The sequence below is a fragment of the Trachemys scripta genome, chromosome 20 (genome assembly GCF_013100865.1).
Source record: "Trachemys scripta elegans isolate TJP31775 chromosome 20, CAS_Tse_1.0, whole genome shotgun sequence".
NCBI lineage: Eukaryota > Metazoa > Chordata > Testudines > Emydidae > Trachemys > Trachemys scripta.
The window spans coordinates 9,766,104-9,784,883 of NC_048317.1; the positions used below are offsets into that span (position 1 = coordinate 9,766,104).

Consider the following 18,780-nt stretch of genomic DNA (forward strand, 5'->3'; position numbering starts at 1 on the left):
CTCTGCTGTGTGTCTAATTGAGCTCCAGTGGTGCGCAGGATGGAAATTCGCTGGCTGTTTTATAGGCACCTGGAAGCTTCTCGGATGCTGCACGATCTCCTGGCTTGGAAAACGATGACTCTCCAATAAGCTTGGTCTCCCTGCCTTCCAGGTAAGAGCCCAGAACCTTAATCTGAAGTGGCTTCCTGTTGCTTGTCTTCTCTGCCCTTGCCGCTGTGTTGGGAGGAGTGACTAGTCATTGTCTGTTACCCACAGAAAGGTGGGGCGGGCAGGGACCTCAGAGGACTAGTCCAGCCCCCCGTGCTGAGGCAGAAGTAAGTAAACCTAGAACCAGCGTTTCTCAGATGTGGCCACCAGGAGCTTTTCTTGCGGCCACAACCTATGGGGGGGGAAGTAACAGCCCCTCCCTCTCCCTGTTGCTCCTGGATGCACCACCACCACCTTGTTGTTGGTTGCTTGGGCCCCCAGCAGGGGTTGAGCCCTGTCCCCCTCTGGAGACACCTGGGGCACAACGCTGGAGGAGCCAGCAGCCGGTGAGTTCCCCACCTTCCCAGGGGTGGTGGGGTGGCAGGCTTTGGCTTCCGCCCTGGGGCGGTGGGCTGGCAGTGGGGCTTTGGCCTCCAGTCCCAGACTCTAGCCCCCTGCTGCCACCCCCAGCCCCTCATCCAGGGCTTAATTTGTCCCCAGGTTTGGCAGGGCTGAGTATGTCTACTTTGAAAAGTGATACTTGTGCATTTGTTAATTTCACTTTTCACAACAGACTTACTAGCTAGCAGTAAATCTAGTACAATGATTTGGACGTGTCTATGTGCATATTTATTTGTTTTTCCTAAAGCTAATTAAATATTTTAGGAAAAAATGTGAGTGTGGCCACCAGCAAGAGTTGGTGGCCGCACTCTGAGGCCATCAAAATATTTGTCCGGTGAACCCCTGACCTAGACTATTGTGTTCCAAGTTCGATAGCTTTTCCTAATATCTAACCTAAATCTCCCCTGCTACAAACCAAAGCCAATTACTTCTTGTCCTACTCTCAGTGGACATGGAAAACAATTGAGCTTGGTCCTCTTTCTCACACCCTTTCAGGTGTTTGAACTCTGTTATCATGTCCCCATTAGCCTTGTCTGCTCTAGACTAAACAGGCCCAATTCGTAGGCCAGGCAAGTCAAAGACCCTGCTTCTGTAGGTTTGCTCAAGTAGAGAGTAGATCTGATAAGATCACGGTCACCAGAGCAAGGTTCCTGTTTTCAACCTCACATGCCAGGGAAATTTTTTTACGTTGTTGTGAATTAATTATAAGCAAAACTATTTGTTTCCTTAAGGATCTTCTGGGGTGGGGAGGAGAAAAGATTAAAAACATCTCTCCTCTCTCCTCCTCATCCCATTCTTCCCCAAATGCAAAGGTTCCTGTTTCCCGGGAGGAAATGTGGTCTAGTTTTTTTGGATCAGACACTGGGAGTTGGGACTCTGGGTTCCATTCCCAGTTCTGTCATAAATTTGCTATGTCACCTGGGCAAGTCACAGCACCTCCATGCCTCAGTTTCCCCATCTGGAAAAGGAGGAGGAGATGTCCCTTCCTCACAGTGGTGTTGTGGCCTTGCTAGGCAGTGTTTGCCTCATGGATAGAACCCTGGACTTCAACTCTGGAGACCTGAGTTTTATTCCTGGCTTGGCCACTGGCCTGCTAGGTGACATAGCAAATTTATGACAGAACTGGGTTTTTAAGTCTGTGCCTCAGTTTCCCCATCTGGAAAATGGGGATAATTTATGAAGTGCTTTGAGATCTATGGAAGATCTAGGCAGTATTTATTCAATTTTTATCTGGAGCCAGGGGTGGCTCTATGGTTTTTTGCTGCCCCAAGCATGGCAGTCAGGCGGCTTTCGGCGGCATGCCTGCAGGAGGTCCGCCGATGCCACGCCTTCAGCGTCCCCTGCCGCCGAATTACCACCGAAGCCGTGGGACCGGCGGACCTCCCGCAGGCACGCCGCCCTCACAGCAACCAGCAGGCTGCCCCCTGCGGCTTGCTGCCTCAGGCATGCTCTTGCTGCGCTGGTGCCTGGAGCCACCCCTGTCTGGAGTCTCACAGTTGTTTTGCCCCACTGACTTTTCCATGAAGTAACGTTTTGCGTGGGAGAGGAAAATGATGCAGAATCAGCTCCTAGATCGCCCGTGTGGTGCCAAAGGTAAAAACAGCCCACGTGACCAGCACTGACAGGCGTTTCTTTGCTGAACTGAACTCTGATGAAACGCTCCCACTCACACACCGCTGGGGCTTGCAGGGCGGCGCGATCTGCTGAATAGCAAACATGCTACAGGGTTAGTTTGCTGTCAAGTGCTAGTTAGAGGTTTCTCCTCCCCTGAAGCGTGATCGCCGGGCTGGACTCTGCGCTGGATCTCGCCACTGACGAAGAGGAGGCGTTCGACTCAAGCCACCCCGGAGAGGAGACCAGGGACTTCCTACAGCGACTCCCCACTGAAGGTAGGAGAGAGCAGATGCCCTCCGCATCCTGTGGAAAGCAGCAAGCCCTCCTCTGAAAGGCTTTCCACGCTGGGGTGAGCGCTGCTTGTTGCAGGCTAGTGGGACGGGATTGTGGGCAGATACTTGGCTGAGAGTCCTGGGCAGAGCAACACCGGGACCATAGGTGCTGACTCCGTGGGTGTTCTGAGGCTCAAGCACCCGTGGGGGGGGGAATAGGGGGGGCTAAAAACCCACCAGCCCCAGGTGGTCGGCAGGGTCCCAGCTGCTCCCTGCGCTGCGGGCAGCGCTGGGGGGGGGGGGGGGGGCCTGGGGGGGGGGGGGGAGGGATGGAGAAGAGGCGGGAGCTGAGGGCGGAGCAGGGATGGAGCACCCACCAGGGAAAAATGTCAGCCCCTGTGACTGGGACTCCTGTTATAAATGGTTCCTGCCCCAGACGCTCTGTCTGCCTCCCGTACAGCGCCATGCACATTTGAGGCCCGATCTGATCCTCTTCGTGCTACTGTAATATAAGTAAGTCAGGAAAGGGACCAAGCCGATTGGAGTCAGGGCAGGTCTAAAGAGTGCCGCCTACTGCTTAGAGCAGAGGCCTGGGTATCTGGCGTCTCTTCTTGGCTTGGCTGCTGACTCACTGTGTGACTTTAAGCAGGTCCCTTAACAGCTCCGTGCCTCGGTTTCCCCATGTGCAAAACAGTGCTGATAGTACCCTCCTTGCAGGGCTCTTCTGAAACTTTCATAGACTAAGGTTCCCAGAGCCCTTTGCGATCTCCTGAGAGTTTATCCACTGTGTGATATGTGCAAAGGCGCTCCATGTAGGGCACATGCAGAGCATGTGGTAACGTTGATCCTGGAGGGCCAGCTTCCCCCAGAGCTTGTTTGGTTTGCATGGCCATGGGGTGGGGGATGTGGGTTGAGACTACAGTGATCGGGTAAAATGTGGCATCGATCATACAGTGCTTCAAGCCTTAAAGGGTAGGCCCCTTGCAAACCTCTGGGCTTGAGCACCTGGAATGGCGCTCGTGTTACAGAATAAAGGCTTTAGTGGGGCCAGCGGGGGATCTGGCCCTAAATTTTTAACCCACTGTCTGACCTCTCCGTGCAAGTGAAATACAAATCGCCACATGGCTCAGAGGCGTTGGCGTCCCCCTGACCGGTTTGATCTTTGCAGACGTTTCAGCAGCCCCTACGTTGGAGAGCCAAGCGGTGGGGGCAGGATTTGAAGGGTGCAGCTCCCCCATTGCTGTCGCTCCAGCCAGACCCAGCACCTTGGAACTCGGATCGAAGGAGTCCCCAGAGAACGGAATTGGGAGCAGAAGTCGGGGACCAGAATCTCCCGCTCTTCCAAACAAGGTGAGAGGAGAGCGACCGAGCCTAGGCCAGTCTCTTCCTGTGTGTCCGTACAGCGACAACCCCCTGGGCCTGAGGTGGCTGAGGCCTCTAATGCAGCACACAAGACTAATATAAATGTGGATGGGATAGAGAAGGCCACGTGGGCACCTAATGCCCCTGCCCTATAAGACCAGAAGGAAAGCCATTAGAAATTTAAAAGGCAACAAATATAAAACTGAGATGAGAGGGGAAAAATCTTTAACTTTGGGTGTGGTTAACTTGTGGAACTTGATGCTGCAGGATGTCTGAGGCAAATAACTTAACAGGACCCTCATCTTCATCCTTGCAAATGGTAGGCTCAGGGCTGGCCTAACTCTGCTCCCAGTGAAGTCCCTGGGAGTATACCCTACCCTGCAGTTAACATCACCTGGTGGGCAGGCAGCTGCATGCTGAACTAGCTAGAGCCCTTGGGTGCTCTAAACAAGAGAGCTGTGATCGCCCAGCCATTGCCCACATACGACGGCCAGCCAGCGAGTGCATTGTCCAGTGCCGTAGAGAACGACGCTTCCTTCACTTTGTCTGCCTCCCAAAAGCCTTGTGCGTTGCTTGCATGGCCAGGATCTTTCTAACCACATGTATCTGTGTCCTCTTCATCCCTTTCAGAGCAGCACCAAGAGTTGCTCCAGGCAGAAAGGTGAGTGGCCTCCACCCGTCCCCCTATGAGCTTGACAATCGTGAGCTCCAGGTTAACCAGGGGATCGGAGCATTTCCTCCCCTTCCACAAAGGTTTGTTTTTCCCCAGGCCCACGGCACATTCTTAGGTTGCACATTAACTTGGCCACGGGGCCGGTGGCCCAGGGCAGCCTGCCAAAGAGGGCGCCGGGTGCAGGGTTTGCTGAGTCCCACCTGACCTGCAGTAGCTGGGCTGATCGGGTGAGCAGCAGCGTCTGGAGGGGGTGCGGGACCCAGGCTGCAGGGGGGCAGTTGGATGACCAGCCAGGTGACTCCTCTGGAGCAGGGGTGCCCCTCCTCCCTCCTGCTCCCCTGCTGCTCGGGACTGGGAGTGTCCTGTTCCCTGTGCGGGGAAAGGGGGGCAAGACTGATGTCGGGGTGTCCCCCTCCCCCTGCCCATGCACCTGGTCTCCACTGAGCTGGGGTGACAGGGCAGGAGGGAATCTGACCATGCTGCTGCCTCTCTGGCTCCCAAGACAGCTGCTTGTGTCTGAACAAGCCTGCAGGTTCCTGATCCGGAGTGCTTTCTTAAAGAGACAGCGCGCTCATACTCGGGCGCACACACACTCTCACAAGCACCAACACACTCTGTGTGTATGTGAGAGACAATTTTTTCTCTCTCACACACACACACACACACACACACATCCAGGGCTCATTCCCCACCTGGGCTGTGCTGTGAGGCGAACATCAGGAGCTGCTGCCCTCCTTACCCAGAGCAGGCAGGGAACGTGACCTGGATGCAGGAAGCCCTGACATTGCTCCTTGTTCCCCCCCGACACCGCCCCCTAAGGGTGCGTGGGGCAGCGGAGCCGCAGTTCCATGTGGGCGTGAGCAGCAATGCAGCTGCTCCGTGCATCCAGGTCAGTTTCCCCAAGGGGGCACCGGAGGGGGATGTAGGAGTAAAGGGGGCACAGTGCAGGGGTTAGGGGGGGAAGGGAGTGTGGGGATCCCGGGGAGCCCATGAGGGCAATGGGTGGGCACCATACCCATGGGGGCCAGGGCACCAAAATACAAGTTTGCCCAGGGTGCAATTTCCCTAAGGCCGGCCCTGCTTGGCCACGCAGCCAGGAGGGAAGAGGGGTCCCGTGGGCTGTGGCCCCCCGGCGTTCTGTGCCGCGTGGCACTAGATGCAGGATGCACTCAGGCTGCATAGACCCGGAAGGAAGGGCCAGACGTGGTGCTTGGGGCTTCATGCCAGGGAGCAGAGCACGGCCCAGGCAACCCTCCGTCCAATGCTGCTTCTCTTGGCTGCGGAGCAGAATCCGGATGTTTCTGTTTGGAGCCTGGGGCTGGGAGAACCTTTCTCTTCCCCTCCCCACCCTTCCTCCCTCCTCTGCTCCTTGGTGAGCTTCTGCCATAGAAGTGAGGGGTGCTGTTCCAGTCCCCTCTTCCCCCGCCAGTGCAGCTCCTTCCCCATCTCCTCGCTGCAGCCCAGAGTGGTTTGGGGGTATGGAGAGAGTCCCTCCAGGGGCTAGGCTGACAACCACCAAGCTTATTTCCTTTGGGAGCAGAGGCAGACTAGGATGAATGGCTGACGCATTAACGGGCTTGGGCACCCAGGGCCCAGGCTCCCCGTTGTCAGGCACCGAAAAGAGTGGGACTTTCCCCCCTGCCTACAGGGCTCTTCCGTGTCTCTGCTGTCCCCTAGCAGTGAGAGGGCTCAGAGGGGTGGGGATGGGGGAGCCTCGCAGAGAAGTCGCAGACAGGACACGGCTGGGGCAGGATCCCTTGGAGGCTGGTGGCTCCTCTTTTGGAGAGAGCTCCCCTCCCCCTGCCTCACGTCCCCCTGCCCCCTCTCCTCCTTCCTTGCAGGAGTGGCTACCAGGCTGAGCCGCCGGCGGGTGTCCTGTCGGGAGCTGGGCAAGGTGGACTGCGATGGCTGGCTCCTGAAGAAGAAAGACCACGTGGGATTCATGTCCCAGAAATGGAAACGCTGCTGGTTTGTGCTGAAGGGCCACGTTCTCTACTGGTACAACCAGCCCAGTGTGAGTGCGTCCCATGAGCTATACTAGGGGTTAGTGGAAAGGGGCAGGTGGGGGGAAGCAGATGTGCCGTGTACTCAGGGGGCTTAGGGCGGGAGGGAAGGGGGTGTTGGCTGCTGGACTCCAGAGATCCTGGGACAAATCTACAGGGACCGTGTAAAGTGAGACAAGTTTGACTTCGCTATGCTTGAAGCCCAGTGGACTCCCCCAGGCCTAGGTCAGCCCAACCGCTGATGAGTCAGGGAGTCCTTGCTGGTGTGCCGAGGAATCAGACGTCAGCGTAAAAAGTTTACGGTAGGGGGTAGAGGCCTCCCGTTAGCAGCGGTCCTCACTGCACCTTCTCTCCTGGCCCAGTTGGTGCATGTCCCCAAATGAGACTCCTCTACGCTCCGATAACTCAGTGAGCCAAATTCAGAGGTGATGTGTAAGAGGGGTGGGTGGGTGTAACAGCCCCACAGAGAGAGCTGGAAGATGGATCCTGCACCAGCTTTATGGGCTTTTCCCCCACCCTCTGATTCCACCAACCCCATTTATAAGGAAGACCCTGATCTCCTCTGTAAAGCGCATTCAGGCCTATGTGTGGAAAGGCTAGATAAGAAGAGCTGGGGATTATTATTACAATCATAGAATATCAGGGTTGGAAGGGACCTCAGGAGGTATCTAGTCCAACCCCCTGCTCAAAGCAGGACAAATCCCAGACAGATTTTTGCCCCAGATCCCTAAGTGGCCCCCTCAAAGATTGAACTCACAACCCTGGGTTTAGCAGGTCAATGTTCAAACCACTGAGCTATCCCTCCCCGCAACGATGTCTCCAAGGACAGCATGATGTTCCCGGAGTAAGCCGCACGTTGTTGATTTACCTTCTTGGCACACATATCAGGGGATAGCCGTGTTAGTCTTTAAGGTGCCACCGGACTCCTTGTTCTTCTTGGTACAGTGGCTCTCCTGGCCACTGAGTCCCGCGTGATGCCCCAAAATCAAATGAATCTTGCTTCTAAATGCCAACGGCAGCAAAGCCCCTGTGTGTGACGTGCTCCTTGTTTCACTGCTCAGGACGAGAAAGCCGTAGGCCTGATCAACGTGTCGACCTACGACCTGGAAAGCACCCGGGAGCAGAAGAAGAAATAGTGAGTGCATGAGATGCTGGGCAGAGACCTCGGCTTTGGGAGAGGAGGACCCTGAAGCACCCAGGAGCTGCCTGGCTGCTGGGGATGGCGTGGGAGCATTCTCCGTAGGGTAGCACATCCATCGGAGCGCTTGGTGCCAAGCGGACTAGCCGAACGCAACGGTGCAGGAGCTCTGTGTGGGGAGATGCTCCCAGCTGCTCCAGTCCCAGCCTCTCCAGCAGGAGGCGCTGAGTAACGTGCAGGAGCCCTGGCTGTAGGGGAAACAAGCAGCCCTCTCCCAGCAGGAGGCGCTGTCGGGCGTGGTGCCGGAGAGCCATCTACCAGGTGGAACTTTAGAGAACTGCCTAGAGGGAAAGGCTCTCTCCAGGTTGCTCATTGTGGATGGGTTTGAATTTGATTAATGTCGGGGGAAGAGGGAGGGTAATTTAAAAATCCCAAAGAAAAGGCTCTGTTGAAAGTTAAGGGCGAACGTGTTTCAGCAGAACCCAGCTAGCCCCAGGGGAGGCTGGAAACGGGGCTAAGAATGGGACACTAGCTTCACTCTTAACGAGGGGGTCGTTACAGCTGTCTGCTAATACAGGAGGAATTGTGGAAAATGCAGCCACGTCCTTGTTCTTCTTTCAGTGTCTTCCAGCTCTGCCATGAAACGTACAAACCTTTCATCTTCGCAGCAGAGACTCTGGCTGATCTGAGCATGTAAGTAGCAGGCCCGGCTGTCCCTGCGTGAATTTGACATTGCTAAGCAAACACCCTGTGGTGATCCATGATTGGCTACAAAACCCTCGCCTTGCTCGCTCAAATACCTGGATGCAGTTAAGCTCCAGCATTCTAGTGAGGGGCTGAACCAGCCCGAATCTACAGTTCCTGTGGTCACTGGAGGCTGTGTCCAAATGTTCGGTACGATTCAGTGAAGACAGTGGTTCTCAGACTGTGCTTTGTGGAACCCACTCCGAGGATTTGGGCTGCCGGGAAGGGAGGTGGCTGTGGAAGAGGGCCGGATCTCTGATTCTGAAAAGCATTGGTCTGAGATGGCTTTCCCCACGTGTGAGGTGATTCGTGTGATGGAAGGGGAAGTGCCCGGACACCTGGGAGGGGATCTCTTTGGTGACTGTACGTGATCTGTTTGTCTTCCCAGGTGGGTGAGTGGTTTGATCGCTGCAAAAACCAAATACAAGCTGGCCCAGGAATCGCTCCCGCCCAGAGAAGAAGGTAGGAACCAGGCATCTTGCGAACCAGTTATTACATGCCACGTCCCTACAGGGTGACTGGATGAGCCTCTCCCAGCATCCTCCTGACTCCAGCGGGCTCCACTCCCGTATCTATATAAACTGGGGCGGGATAGTTAGCTGGGGGGGGGGGAATGCTGCAAGTGGTCTGAAAAGTGGGGGGGCGTCTCTCGTAATCTGGGAGCAGCCACTTCAGGAAGACAATGCTTAAAGTGCACCCCTCAGGACAGTGCTCTCTTTTTAATTGGCTGGGTCTGTGACCCCATTGTCCTCCATCCCCCCCGTTCCCCCCCACACACAGGTGCACATAGACATGTTAAATACTGGTGGGGAACCAAAGCTCTTGGATCTTGGAGACCAGTAGCCCTCACTAGTGGGAGAGAGGAAAGTCCGTTGCCTCTGGCTTGGGGGTCAGAAGCGTGGGCCCTGTGGCACAGAGTGTCTCTTCTCCAGAGTCCTGTGCTCAGCTGGTGAAGGCCCAACTGCACGGTGACTGACAGGGGCACGCATGAGCGATTCACGTGGGAGACCTGAAATGTGGCGGGATCCATCCCGCCGGCATTGGGACTTTTGTAACCTCAGCACAATGCTTGCCGATGCACGTGCCTTTTGACAAAAGCGAGGGGACCCCAACTTTGTGTGCAGTGTAGGACCTTTGAGACGAAATGAGGGTCACCCCTGAAAAAGGTGGTGAGTTTTTGAGGTAGAGGGGTCAAGGAAAAGGGCCCCGCTCTGCACTGACTGCAGGCACCGCCCCCTTAAGACCAAGAATCCAAAGATGTGGGCAAGCCAGGCTCTGTTCCAGCTCCCGGTCTTTCCTTCGCTGGCCTGGGAGGAGCTTGCTGTGCTGTATGAAGGGGAGGGGGTGAAGATGAGACTCCTCTTCCTGAGCCGGGCTGGAGCGACGTTGGGTGACAAGATGCAGTGAGCTCTAATGGTTAGATGACCAGCTCGGGGACCAAGAGGCCTTGCCCCACCTTCCCACTCTGTGAGGATCGTCCCCAGCTGGGAGGCTGGGCCCCTTCTTCTCACTAAAGTGCTGTGGGATCCTTGGATAGAAGGAGCTGGAGAAGAGCAACGTGTGCCGTGTGGGAGAAAAGGTCCGTGGCAGGTCCGGGCTTTCCCGCTGATAGTCCCCTCTGTGCTTCTCCTGCCAGACTGCTACAGTGAGACAGAAGCTGAGGATCCGGACGACGACGCCCCCAGGCCTGGCTCTGATCTGGTGAGTCTCATCGGGGAGGAGGGCGGATCCTACAGTCCAGCTGGGGAGAGCCCTGGCCCTGGGTGATGGGACCTGGGATCAGCTCTTGGCCCTCCCTTTGCGGATGCTGGCGGGCGGTGCTGCGTCGCGGGTGTCAAACGCAGCTTTGCAAAGGGCGAGAGGATTGTGGCTCTTCCCAACCGCCTTGGGAGCTGGGATTCCTTGGTGTTGGGGGGAGGTCTCTAAACAGAAATGTTCTTCCTCAGCTGCCAAAGAGAAGGGAGCTGCTAACCACTGTGGAGAGAGCCCAGCCCAGTGCTGCAATGGGGAGCCCCGACTCCACGGGCCCAGTGGGGAGCCCCCTGGGGAGCCCCGTCCCTGGCAGTGGCAGGCCCAGCTCGCCCCTGGGTAAGTGCTAGCGCTGCTGCTCTGAGAGCAGCCTAGATTTGGGCCGCTGAGCATCACCTGCGCTCAGTGGGGCCCTCTGGTGACTGATCCAGGTATAGTGGTTAATGAATCCTCTGCTCACCAAGGTGGTTCTCTCGCTCAAGCAGAGCGGGCTCCAGCGGCCCAGGGGGGCTGTTACACAAGCGGGTCCTTTCTGGGGCAGGTGGGCATTGAATGGGGGGAGGGAGGGTGAGGGCTTCTCCTTCGTTGTGAAGAATCTCCTGAGATTTCTCCCCACCACCACCCCCCATCCCCTTTCTGTTCAGCCTCCCCCGGGATCTGCTCTGGTGTGTCCCAGTACGATTGGTGTCAGAATGTCCAAAGGGCCATAGCTTCCGTTGTGGCACCAACATGCCATTCCCTGAGCTAGCCGCTTTGTCTGGGGCCTGTCGTATTTCTCCGGCGCCTTCTGTGGAAGTTCTCATAACCCTCCCGACCACAGAGTACCAGGCTCCTGAACTGCCTGTAGTGCTTGGGGCCATCCTGGCAGCAGGCACCACCTACTCCCCACAAGCACATCGCCCTGGCACAGAGGCTGTTCCAGCCCCACTCTAACTCTGTCTGCTGTGTGCCCCCGCCCCCTATGCAGACTCCCCTGGCAAAGAACTGGAGTCCCTGATTCAGTGTCTGAAGCAAGGCGGGGTGTCTCTCATCGGCACGCGCCAGCTCCTGACCCACGAGCAGTACCGCAGATCCTTCATCAAGCGCAACAAGAACCCCCAGATCAACGAGAGAGTTCACCTGGTCCGGGCCCTGCAAAGCACGCTCAAAGTAGGTGAAACGTTCAAGCCCTCTTGCCGTGTAATGCCCTCTGACGCACGAGCACTGAGCAGCGGGGAATGTTCTTTTCCTTTTGCAGGCGAAGGTGGCTGAGCTCCAGATCCTCGATCAGCTCCTGAACGACTCGGAACTGACCTCGGAGAAATTCAGACACTGGAAAGAAGAGCATCAGGAGTTATACCAGGAAATCCACCAGTGGTGGGCACCCAGGCCCAGCCAGGCTGAAGGTCTCGAAGCAGAACTTGGCGCTGAATCCAGTCCACAGGAAACTGCCGGTGCGACGCCATAACACACGGAATCGGGGCAGATCCTGGCAATAACGTTCCCTTCATAAACCTCAGTGCAGGGAATAACCTGTCCCTCTCTCATTCCGGAGAGAGATTCCTGTCGTCTCTGTCCCAGTAAGAAACGCGATGCTCTGAGAGCAAGGAGGAATGGTGCTCACTCACAACACGCAGCGCGTCAATTTAACTGGAAAGTGGGCTGCATTTTAAAGACCCCGTTTGAGGCTCTCCCCTGAGAGCAGGATTTTATGTAGGGACCCACTTTTGACAAAGCCTTGTCCTTCTGAGGACAAGGGAGGAATTCTCAGAATGGATCCTCGGTTGGGTCTAGAGAGTCTTGCTTGTTTTAAAAGAGCTGCTGTTTCCATTTCCCAGTGATGCTTAATGAATATGCATCCATATACTTCACTGAGTAACTGACCCCAGCGCTGTGAGGCCAGGACGGTCCCTCTGGGGATAATTCTGAGATTGGGATATTCAACATGTTGATGCCTTGGCATTTCTCATCACTCGACATCCATCCAGAGCCCGATCGGAACCAAGAACCCGTGTGATGGAAGATCTTCTATGGATAGAAGTGCTGCCTGGCCCCCCTCTGGCTCCGCCTGCGGTGGTAGATATTCATTTGATAAAGAGAGAGGCTGGTTTTCATACATGTACAAATAATTGTGTTACAGTGTTTGCTAGTGGACAGAGTTGGACTCAAGTGCCATTCTCTGCTCTGCCGCTAACTCCCGCGTGTGACCTCGGGCGATTGCCTTAGTTTCCCTGTATTTAAAAGGGGATAAGACTGATCTGTCTCATAAAGCTGCTGTGTCGTTTCATTAATTCATGGGGCCAAAGCTCTTTGAGATCCTCTGCTGCAAGGCCTCGTTACAGATGTAGGCTGGTTAGCCAGGGGAAAGCTCTGATCCAGCTCCCCTCGCTGGATGGATGTGTCGTTGAGTGAGTTCTTTTTAAACATCCAGGACCTGTCTACACTGCATTGGAAAGCAAGCCTCCCCGCTGACCTCCCCAGACGTGTGCTAGCAGGGCTCACGCTACCACTCTAAAACTGGCCGGGTCGATGTTGCTTTAACGTTGTGACTTGGGCTCTCGTGCTCACCCACCCCCCTTCATCCCCCAGTTGTCAGAGCCCAAGCACCAGCCCGAGCCGCAGTGTCTACACAGCTGTTTTTGCAGCACTAACACAAGTCTGAGGAGGCGGGCTGGGGGGCTCACTCCTGATGCAGCATGGACAGGCTGACACCAGCTGGCTCGCTGCAGCCCTGCCAGTAATTTTAACTAAAAATATCCAGCTGTTGTCTAGCATTTTAACTGTCCATTTTTATTTTTTGTTTTGCAAGTGCCTGATCCCAGGTCCCCGTCCTTTGCTGACAAATCAGTTCAGGGCCTGTTTTAGCTAATCTCAACTCTTATAGGAACCCAGGTTTGCTCCAATGAAATGGACCCACCCTGTCCCCCTACATGTGAACCAGAAGCTGCCTCTGGCTAACGGCAGTGAGTTAGCAGGGCATTTCCTTGGCTGCTTAGGGCAGGAGAAGGTTGAGCCTCCATCATCTCGTTATCGTCAGCAGCTGCCAGGACTGGCGTCCAATTCGAAGCTTAGTGAGAGTTTTCCTATTGCTTTCAATAGGCTTTGGTGCCTGCGCTTGCCTTCACCCTAAAGTTACCACCCTCGCTGCTTGGTTCTGCTGCCCTAGCATTCCCTTACTCGCCCCCTCTCTAATTCAGTACCTCCAGTCTCAGCTTGGCTACAGGCTTGGGGCCTCGTTCCTGTTGGGAGGGGAGAAATCCCTCCATCCCTTTCGAGCTTCGGGGAAAGGAAAGCAGCCATTGTTATATTTTTGTTTTTCTATTGTCAAAGCTGTTTTATTTTTCTAAGCACTCTCCCCTGCAGGATTTGTTTACGGGGAGGATTAGGTTTTATGTATGATCAAACTACTTCTCTGTTCCATCCTCAATCTCTCTGCATCTGGCCACTGAGAGCTGGAATAGACAGGGGTTGTTTGAAGCAGGCAAGGTTGGTTTTCTTGGGGCATGAATAAAACTGTGTTGATGACAGGTCCAGCTTTGCCTCCTTTTCTTGGATTTTAAGTTTCGGAATAGCGGCCTGTCTCTAAAGTGCAGGGAGTAGCTGGCTCCAGAGAGACAGGATCCCACCCCCACTTTGGCCCTGAGTCTCACCAAACCCCTCTGTGCAATAGTCTTTCTCCATCCCTCTTTCCTTGCCTTCATCTCGCTTCAGGGGCTGGCCTCTCCTGCCCTGAGGGATATTCAGCCCCTCTCAGGAGGAAATAAGATGACTTCAAAGACAGGGACTATGCCAGGGTGTTCTGGAGGTGGGTGATGTCATCATGTGCTGTGTTATCTGAGCACTTCCAGGGCCCCAGAGCAGAGCCCCATAGCCCAGGGAGAGCAGCTGAGCACTGCTGGCTTCTGGCTGAGGGCCGGAAGCATGTGCTTGTCTCCTTCCCACCCTCCCCCAGCAGCAGCAGGCACCATCCCACCCCTATCAAATCTGTGCTTGGAGAGTCCCGACTCCGCTGCCAGCTGTGCTCCTCCCTTATCAATGTGCCTCAGCTGGATCACCTCTGGGCCAGTCTCCACTGCCAGTTCTCCACCCCAGCTCCCCCCAGGGCTGCCCTCACGATGCTGCCCCCACCCCTTACAGATGTGACACAGCTGGAAGCATGCACTCCCCTTCTGCTGCACCCTCCCTCAGCCCCTTCCCCTGAGTTGGGGGGGGGGGGCGGCGGCGTTTTCAAGTAGCATCAGGAAGACAAACCTACAGGCTGGCAAAACCCCAAAGCTGGCAGGGCCCCTGAGACACCTCATTAGGGAAACGATCGTCAGCCCATCTTTAAAATTGGCTTGATTGAGGGGGGTGATTTTCCCTGCCTAGCCAGCACGTACATCCCTGTTACCAGCAATGCCAGTCCTGCGGGGTTGAAGATGCGCAGCTTGATCCTGGCGCAGCAAGGTAAAGGCACAGTCATGCTCAAGCAGCTACAGCAGGAGACCCACATGGACTCAGTGCACAAGGAAAAGACAGTTGTAGTCTCCCGGAGAACAGTCCCTCAGTTTCCTCTCCCGGCGCTGGCCTGGTAGCCCCTCCTCAGTAATCCACCTCATACGGAGCAGCCACATTCCCTGGGCTGCTTTCCTGCTTCCTTTGGAAACTGACGGCCAGGCAGATCCCAGCCAAGATCTCGGCTACTCCGCCGCTCCAGCCAAGGTAGAGACAGGTCCCAAGCCGGAACTTGTCCCCCGCAGGAGTCTGGGGGTTGGCCATGTTCTCTAGGACTTTGTAAGCCATGTAGGATGTGGCACATAGATACATGGCTCCAGAGAGAACCAGCAGGAGTCCAGCAGTTCCCGTAAGCTGGGGGTTGGGCTGGTCTGTCCACCAGCGTACCCCCACATGGGCTAGAGAGTAGCTCAGGACCCCTGTAAGCACTGAGATGACAGTGAGTGCTCTCAGCATCTGCATGGGCCAGGAGATGGCAGTCTCCTGGGGGATGGCTTGGCACACCCTGCCCGGCACGCTGATCACCTCCACGCAGCTTTCCCACAGACCGTCGCTGAAGGAAACGTCCCACGGGAAGCCGGGCCGCCTGGAGAATTCTGTCCACTGCGGGGTCACCGTGGCTGCCAGCAGCAAGACCCATCCCATGGGAGCCACCACCAGTCCAAGCACCATGGAGCCAGTTGCCATGGTCTGATGAGAAAGGACCCTGGTCTCTTAGTCTCTTCAAGGGAGCTCCCTCGGGCTGGGATGCAGAGTCGGGCAGAGACGCTGTGCAATCGGGAAGGTGTTTTCTGGAGTGCACCCAGCCTGGAGCAGAAAGGAGAAAGTCGTCACTCGTCTCCAGGGCGCTCTCGGGCCGGGCTGGAGGCTGCTGGAGCCCAGGTGAAGCTGTTGGTTATGGTTCTACTGTCCGCATCACCTTGACTTTGTAAATCCTGTCGCGAACACGTTTCCTTCCTAACATTTCAAGCCTGTTGATTAAATGTTAAGTGACCCCCATTCCCATACCCCCTGGTTACATATTAACCTCGCCCCTCGTTCTGCTCTGGGCCTAGTGCGTGGCCAGACATAACAAAAGGCTCTAATCATTAATATGCACCAGGAAGGGGCCCCAGTGAGCAATGCTCTATTGACCTCCACCAGGAGTAACTGCACGGAGAGCACCTTCAGTTAGACCGTTTATGCTGCTTGGATCGCATCAACCCCAACATGACACTTCTGACTGTACCAGGGATGAACTTGGCCCAATAGCTTCGTGAAGGGCAAAAAGGTTGGAGGATTGGGGTGGGGGAAGGGTGTGAGAGGGGTGATGAACGCCAGCACTTTCGTTGTCTAAGAGGGCATGTGTCTGGGTGGAGGATGGGTCTAGGAGAAGGGGTGTGTGGAAAGGGGACCTGGGAGAGATTGGGTGGTGGGACAGGGGATTTGGGTGTGTCGGGTGGGCTGGGAGTGTACAGGAAGGGGAGCTCTGGAAGACTGATGGACGTGGTGGGAGGGGAGACTAGAATCGCTGTGCAGGTGTCAGTGAATTAGCGGCTGCAGGCTCCAGGTTCTCATTGCCATGGAAATGTTCCTTATTAAAGATGCCGGGTGGCTCCATCCTGTGCACGGTGCTGTACACAATGTACCGCACACACTGCACTCTACACTCTATCTAGGCAGTGGGCTAACATCCTTTCTCAGTTACCCCAGCATGAACCTAGTGTAACTCCAGAGAGGGAATGGCCATTACTCTAGATTTTCCCCACATGACAGAAGTTGGCTGGTGCAACAGAAAAGGAATCCGCCCAAGTGGGTTCTAGGCCTGGCTCTGCTATGGACCTTTCCCCCCTGCTCTGCTCTTCTAGCCTCATGTATTTAAAGGAGCAAGGTGCCAATGTTTGTCTTCCCAAGTGTCCTTATTTCTACTTCTCAAACGTTGCCAGGTGTGGGAAGGCCTGCTGAGCAGAGGGCAGCATTCTCCTCGCCCCCCGCCCCCCCAACTGGTGCTCTGGGTATAAACAGTAGCTCTAAACCTACATAACAACTTTGGCATCTTTCTCACAGTTGGTAGCTGAAAATGCTCAGAGCTTTCCTCCACTCCCGGTACAGGTTTGCTTGGTAGAAATACTTTGTCCTGCTATAGCCAGCAGCACCTGCCTAGGTTACAAAAAGGACCCTCTGGCCAAGCGAGCCAACTTTTCTGTTTCTTGAACATGACTGTGGGAGAGAGTTCTCAGGGGTGGGAGCTTGTATGATCAGTGTGGTGTTTAGATGTTGCTTGTGATTATTAAAACTGGGAGCACTGGCTGTTGGGAGTCTGAAAGGCCAGGAAACAGGAAAGAGGGGGGAGGAGTTGAGGAGGCAGAGTGAGAATGACAGAGGGTGCAGCAGCAGTTTGGTAAAGAGGTTTCCACTTTAAAAATAAAGTCCTGTTGATACAACAATCAGTTACCTTCAAGGTGGGAGTGGTTTCATTGAAGCCAAAGGAATGCTGGCAAGTCACTGAAGCATTTTGTCCTACAGGGGTTGGTCTACAGTTCGGTACAACACTGCAATGGTAGTTAGGTGCCTAAATGGCTTTTTAAAATCTGGTGCTTAGCGCTAAGGGTAAAGGAGGCTATAGAAGTGCATCCGCCTGTCAGGGGTGGTCTACATTGGCTTAGTCCTGCCCCACTGCAGGAGGCTGGACTTGATGACCTCTAAAGGTCCCTTGCAGCCCTACATGTCTATGATAAATTTTATTTGGGCATACAGACTCCTTGTTGTTTTTGTAGATACAGACTAACACGGCTACCCCCTGATATATGATAAATTTTGTTAGCTATGAAACTGCTCCGGGCCTTAGGGCTCTGGAATAAAAGCATGTTCCAGTGGCTATTCATCTCAGGCCAGTCCCCTAGCTTGCAGTAAGGGGGTTATTAACGAGGTTACAGTTTCTTTCTCAAGATAACGTATTCTTGGTATTGGTTATTTGTACTGGGTAGTGCCCAGAGGCCCTAATCAGGCTGCAGTCCAGTGCATCTCTCCAGTGCATTTGTAGAGATATAGGCCTGGTCTACACTAAAATGTGAGCTCGACCCAGCTACGTCGCTCAGCGGTGTGCAAAGTCCACACCCCTGCGCGCTGTAGTTACGCTGACCCGAGCCATGGCATAGCAGAAGAATTCTCCCATTGGCCCAGGTACCACCTCTCTGGGGGGCGGCTGGGAGACCCCCTCCCGTGGCTGTGGGTGGTGGTCACACAGTGGCACCGCTGTAGCATTTCAAGGGTAGCTAAGCCCTGGGTGGTGCGGCATTGAGCAATACCAGGTGACTCTGAGTTCTGGGGGGGCCAACCCCTGTATTGGGCTAGGCGGACCGGGCAGTGCAGATGTTTTACGGCGGGGGGGCGGGGGAAGGGAACAGATGTTGAGGAGCTTCCAACACTGGCGGCAAAATCTGCAACAGAGAGTGGCCCCAGGGCTAGGGGGCGGGGCCTGGGCCAGCCAGGCAATGCCACGTGAGGCTGCAGGGGGGGGGAGGGGGTGGGGGGGGGGCCCGGGGGTTTGGGGGGGGAAGGGCCGGGGGCGGGCTAGGGGTAGGCGAGGATTGGGAAGGGGGCGGGGCAATGGTGCGGCAGCACTAGGCCCCGCCTCCTTTCCTTACGGGTCGCTATGGCAGACATTTCTTCGTGATGCGCTGCCGTTATTCAGCGCTCCCAGGGGAAAGGCGGAGCTCATGTATCTGGGGCGGGGAGCGGATCCCGCGGGCCAATGGCGAGGGGGTGGGAGGGCACGAGGCGGAGCCGACGCTCCGGATAGGCTCGGCGCGGGGTGGGGGCGTGGTTAGCTAGCCTGGTGCCCCCGCCCCCCGGCACGGCTGTAACGGTCGCCGACTTCGTGCGTGTCCGCGCCGCGAGACAGTGAGAGCTCGAGAGCCGAGCGGAGCCAGGTGAGGGGGCGGGTAAACTCCCTCTGCCCCCCCCCCAGTAACTGCCATCCCCCGGGTAACCCCCCCCCGGCCTCCCGCGGGGCCCGCTCCCCGCACCCGCCGGGCCTCCCCCTGGGGGCGCAGCCCGACGCGGGACCCCCGCCTAGCTCCGACCCTCCCCAGTCCCGCTACGCCCCTGCCCCTAGATATACCCCCGGGGGCTGGAGCCCCGGTCCCTGCCGCTCTCCCCGGGGATTAACCCCGCCCCCATTGC

The 18,780-nt window shown here is 55.9% G+C and overlaps 3 protein-coding genes across 6 annotated transcripts in view; 2 read left to right on the forward strand and 1 right to left on the reverse strand.

The window, feature by feature from the left end:
- The window catches only part of CNKSR1 (connector enhancer of kinase suppressor of Ras 1), a 28,408-nt gene extending 14,759 nt beyond the window's left edge, over positions 1–13,649 (forward strand). For all 3 annotated transcript variants that reach the window (XM_034754026.1, XM_034754027.1, XM_034754025.1), the window contains 12 exons: positions 66–151; positions 2,362–2,477; positions 3,643–3,824; positions 4,467–4,497; positions 6,351–6,523; positions 7,574–7,647; positions 8,272–8,343; positions 8,783–8,856; positions 10,031–10,095; positions 10,341–10,482; positions 11,111–11,292; positions 11,381–13,649. In XM_034754026.1, coding sequence (XP_034609917.1) covers positions 66–151; positions 2,362–2,477; positions 3,643–3,824; positions 4,467–4,497; positions 6,351–6,523; positions 7,574–7,647; positions 8,272–8,343; positions 8,783–8,856; positions 10,031–10,095; positions 10,341–10,482; positions 11,111–11,292; positions 11,381–11,590 — 1,407 coding nt within the window. In that variant the 3' untranslated portion in view covers positions 11,591–13,649. The remainder of the gene's footprint in view (positions 1–65; positions 152–2,361; positions 2,478–3,642; positions 3,825–4,466; positions 4,498–6,350; positions 6,524–7,573; positions 7,648–8,271; positions 8,344–8,782; positions 8,857–10,030; positions 10,096–10,340; positions 10,483–11,110; positions 11,293–11,380) is intronic.
- Positions 13,650–14,703: 1,054 nt separating this feature from the next.
- On the reverse strand, positions 14,704–15,303 carry LOC117868406 (claudin-1-like). Its single transcript, XM_034754315.1, has one exon. It carries the CDS (start codon positions 15,301–15,303, stop codon positions 14,704–14,706), a length of 600 nt encoding a protein of 199 aa, XP_034610206.1.
- Positions 15,304–15,868: 565 nt separating this feature from the next.
- Positions 15,869–18,780, forward strand: part of CEP85 (centrosomal protein 85) — a 31,272-nt gene continuing 28,360 nt past the window's right edge. The window contains exon 1 of one of the 2 annotated variants that reach the window (XM_034754187.1): positions 15,869–15,886. The gene's annotated coding sequence lies outside the window, so the exon portion shown is untranslated. Of the gene's footprint in view, positions 15,887–18,444; positions 18,528–18,780 lie in introns of those variants that run through there. The other variant, XM_034754185.1, reaches the window with a different exon arrangement.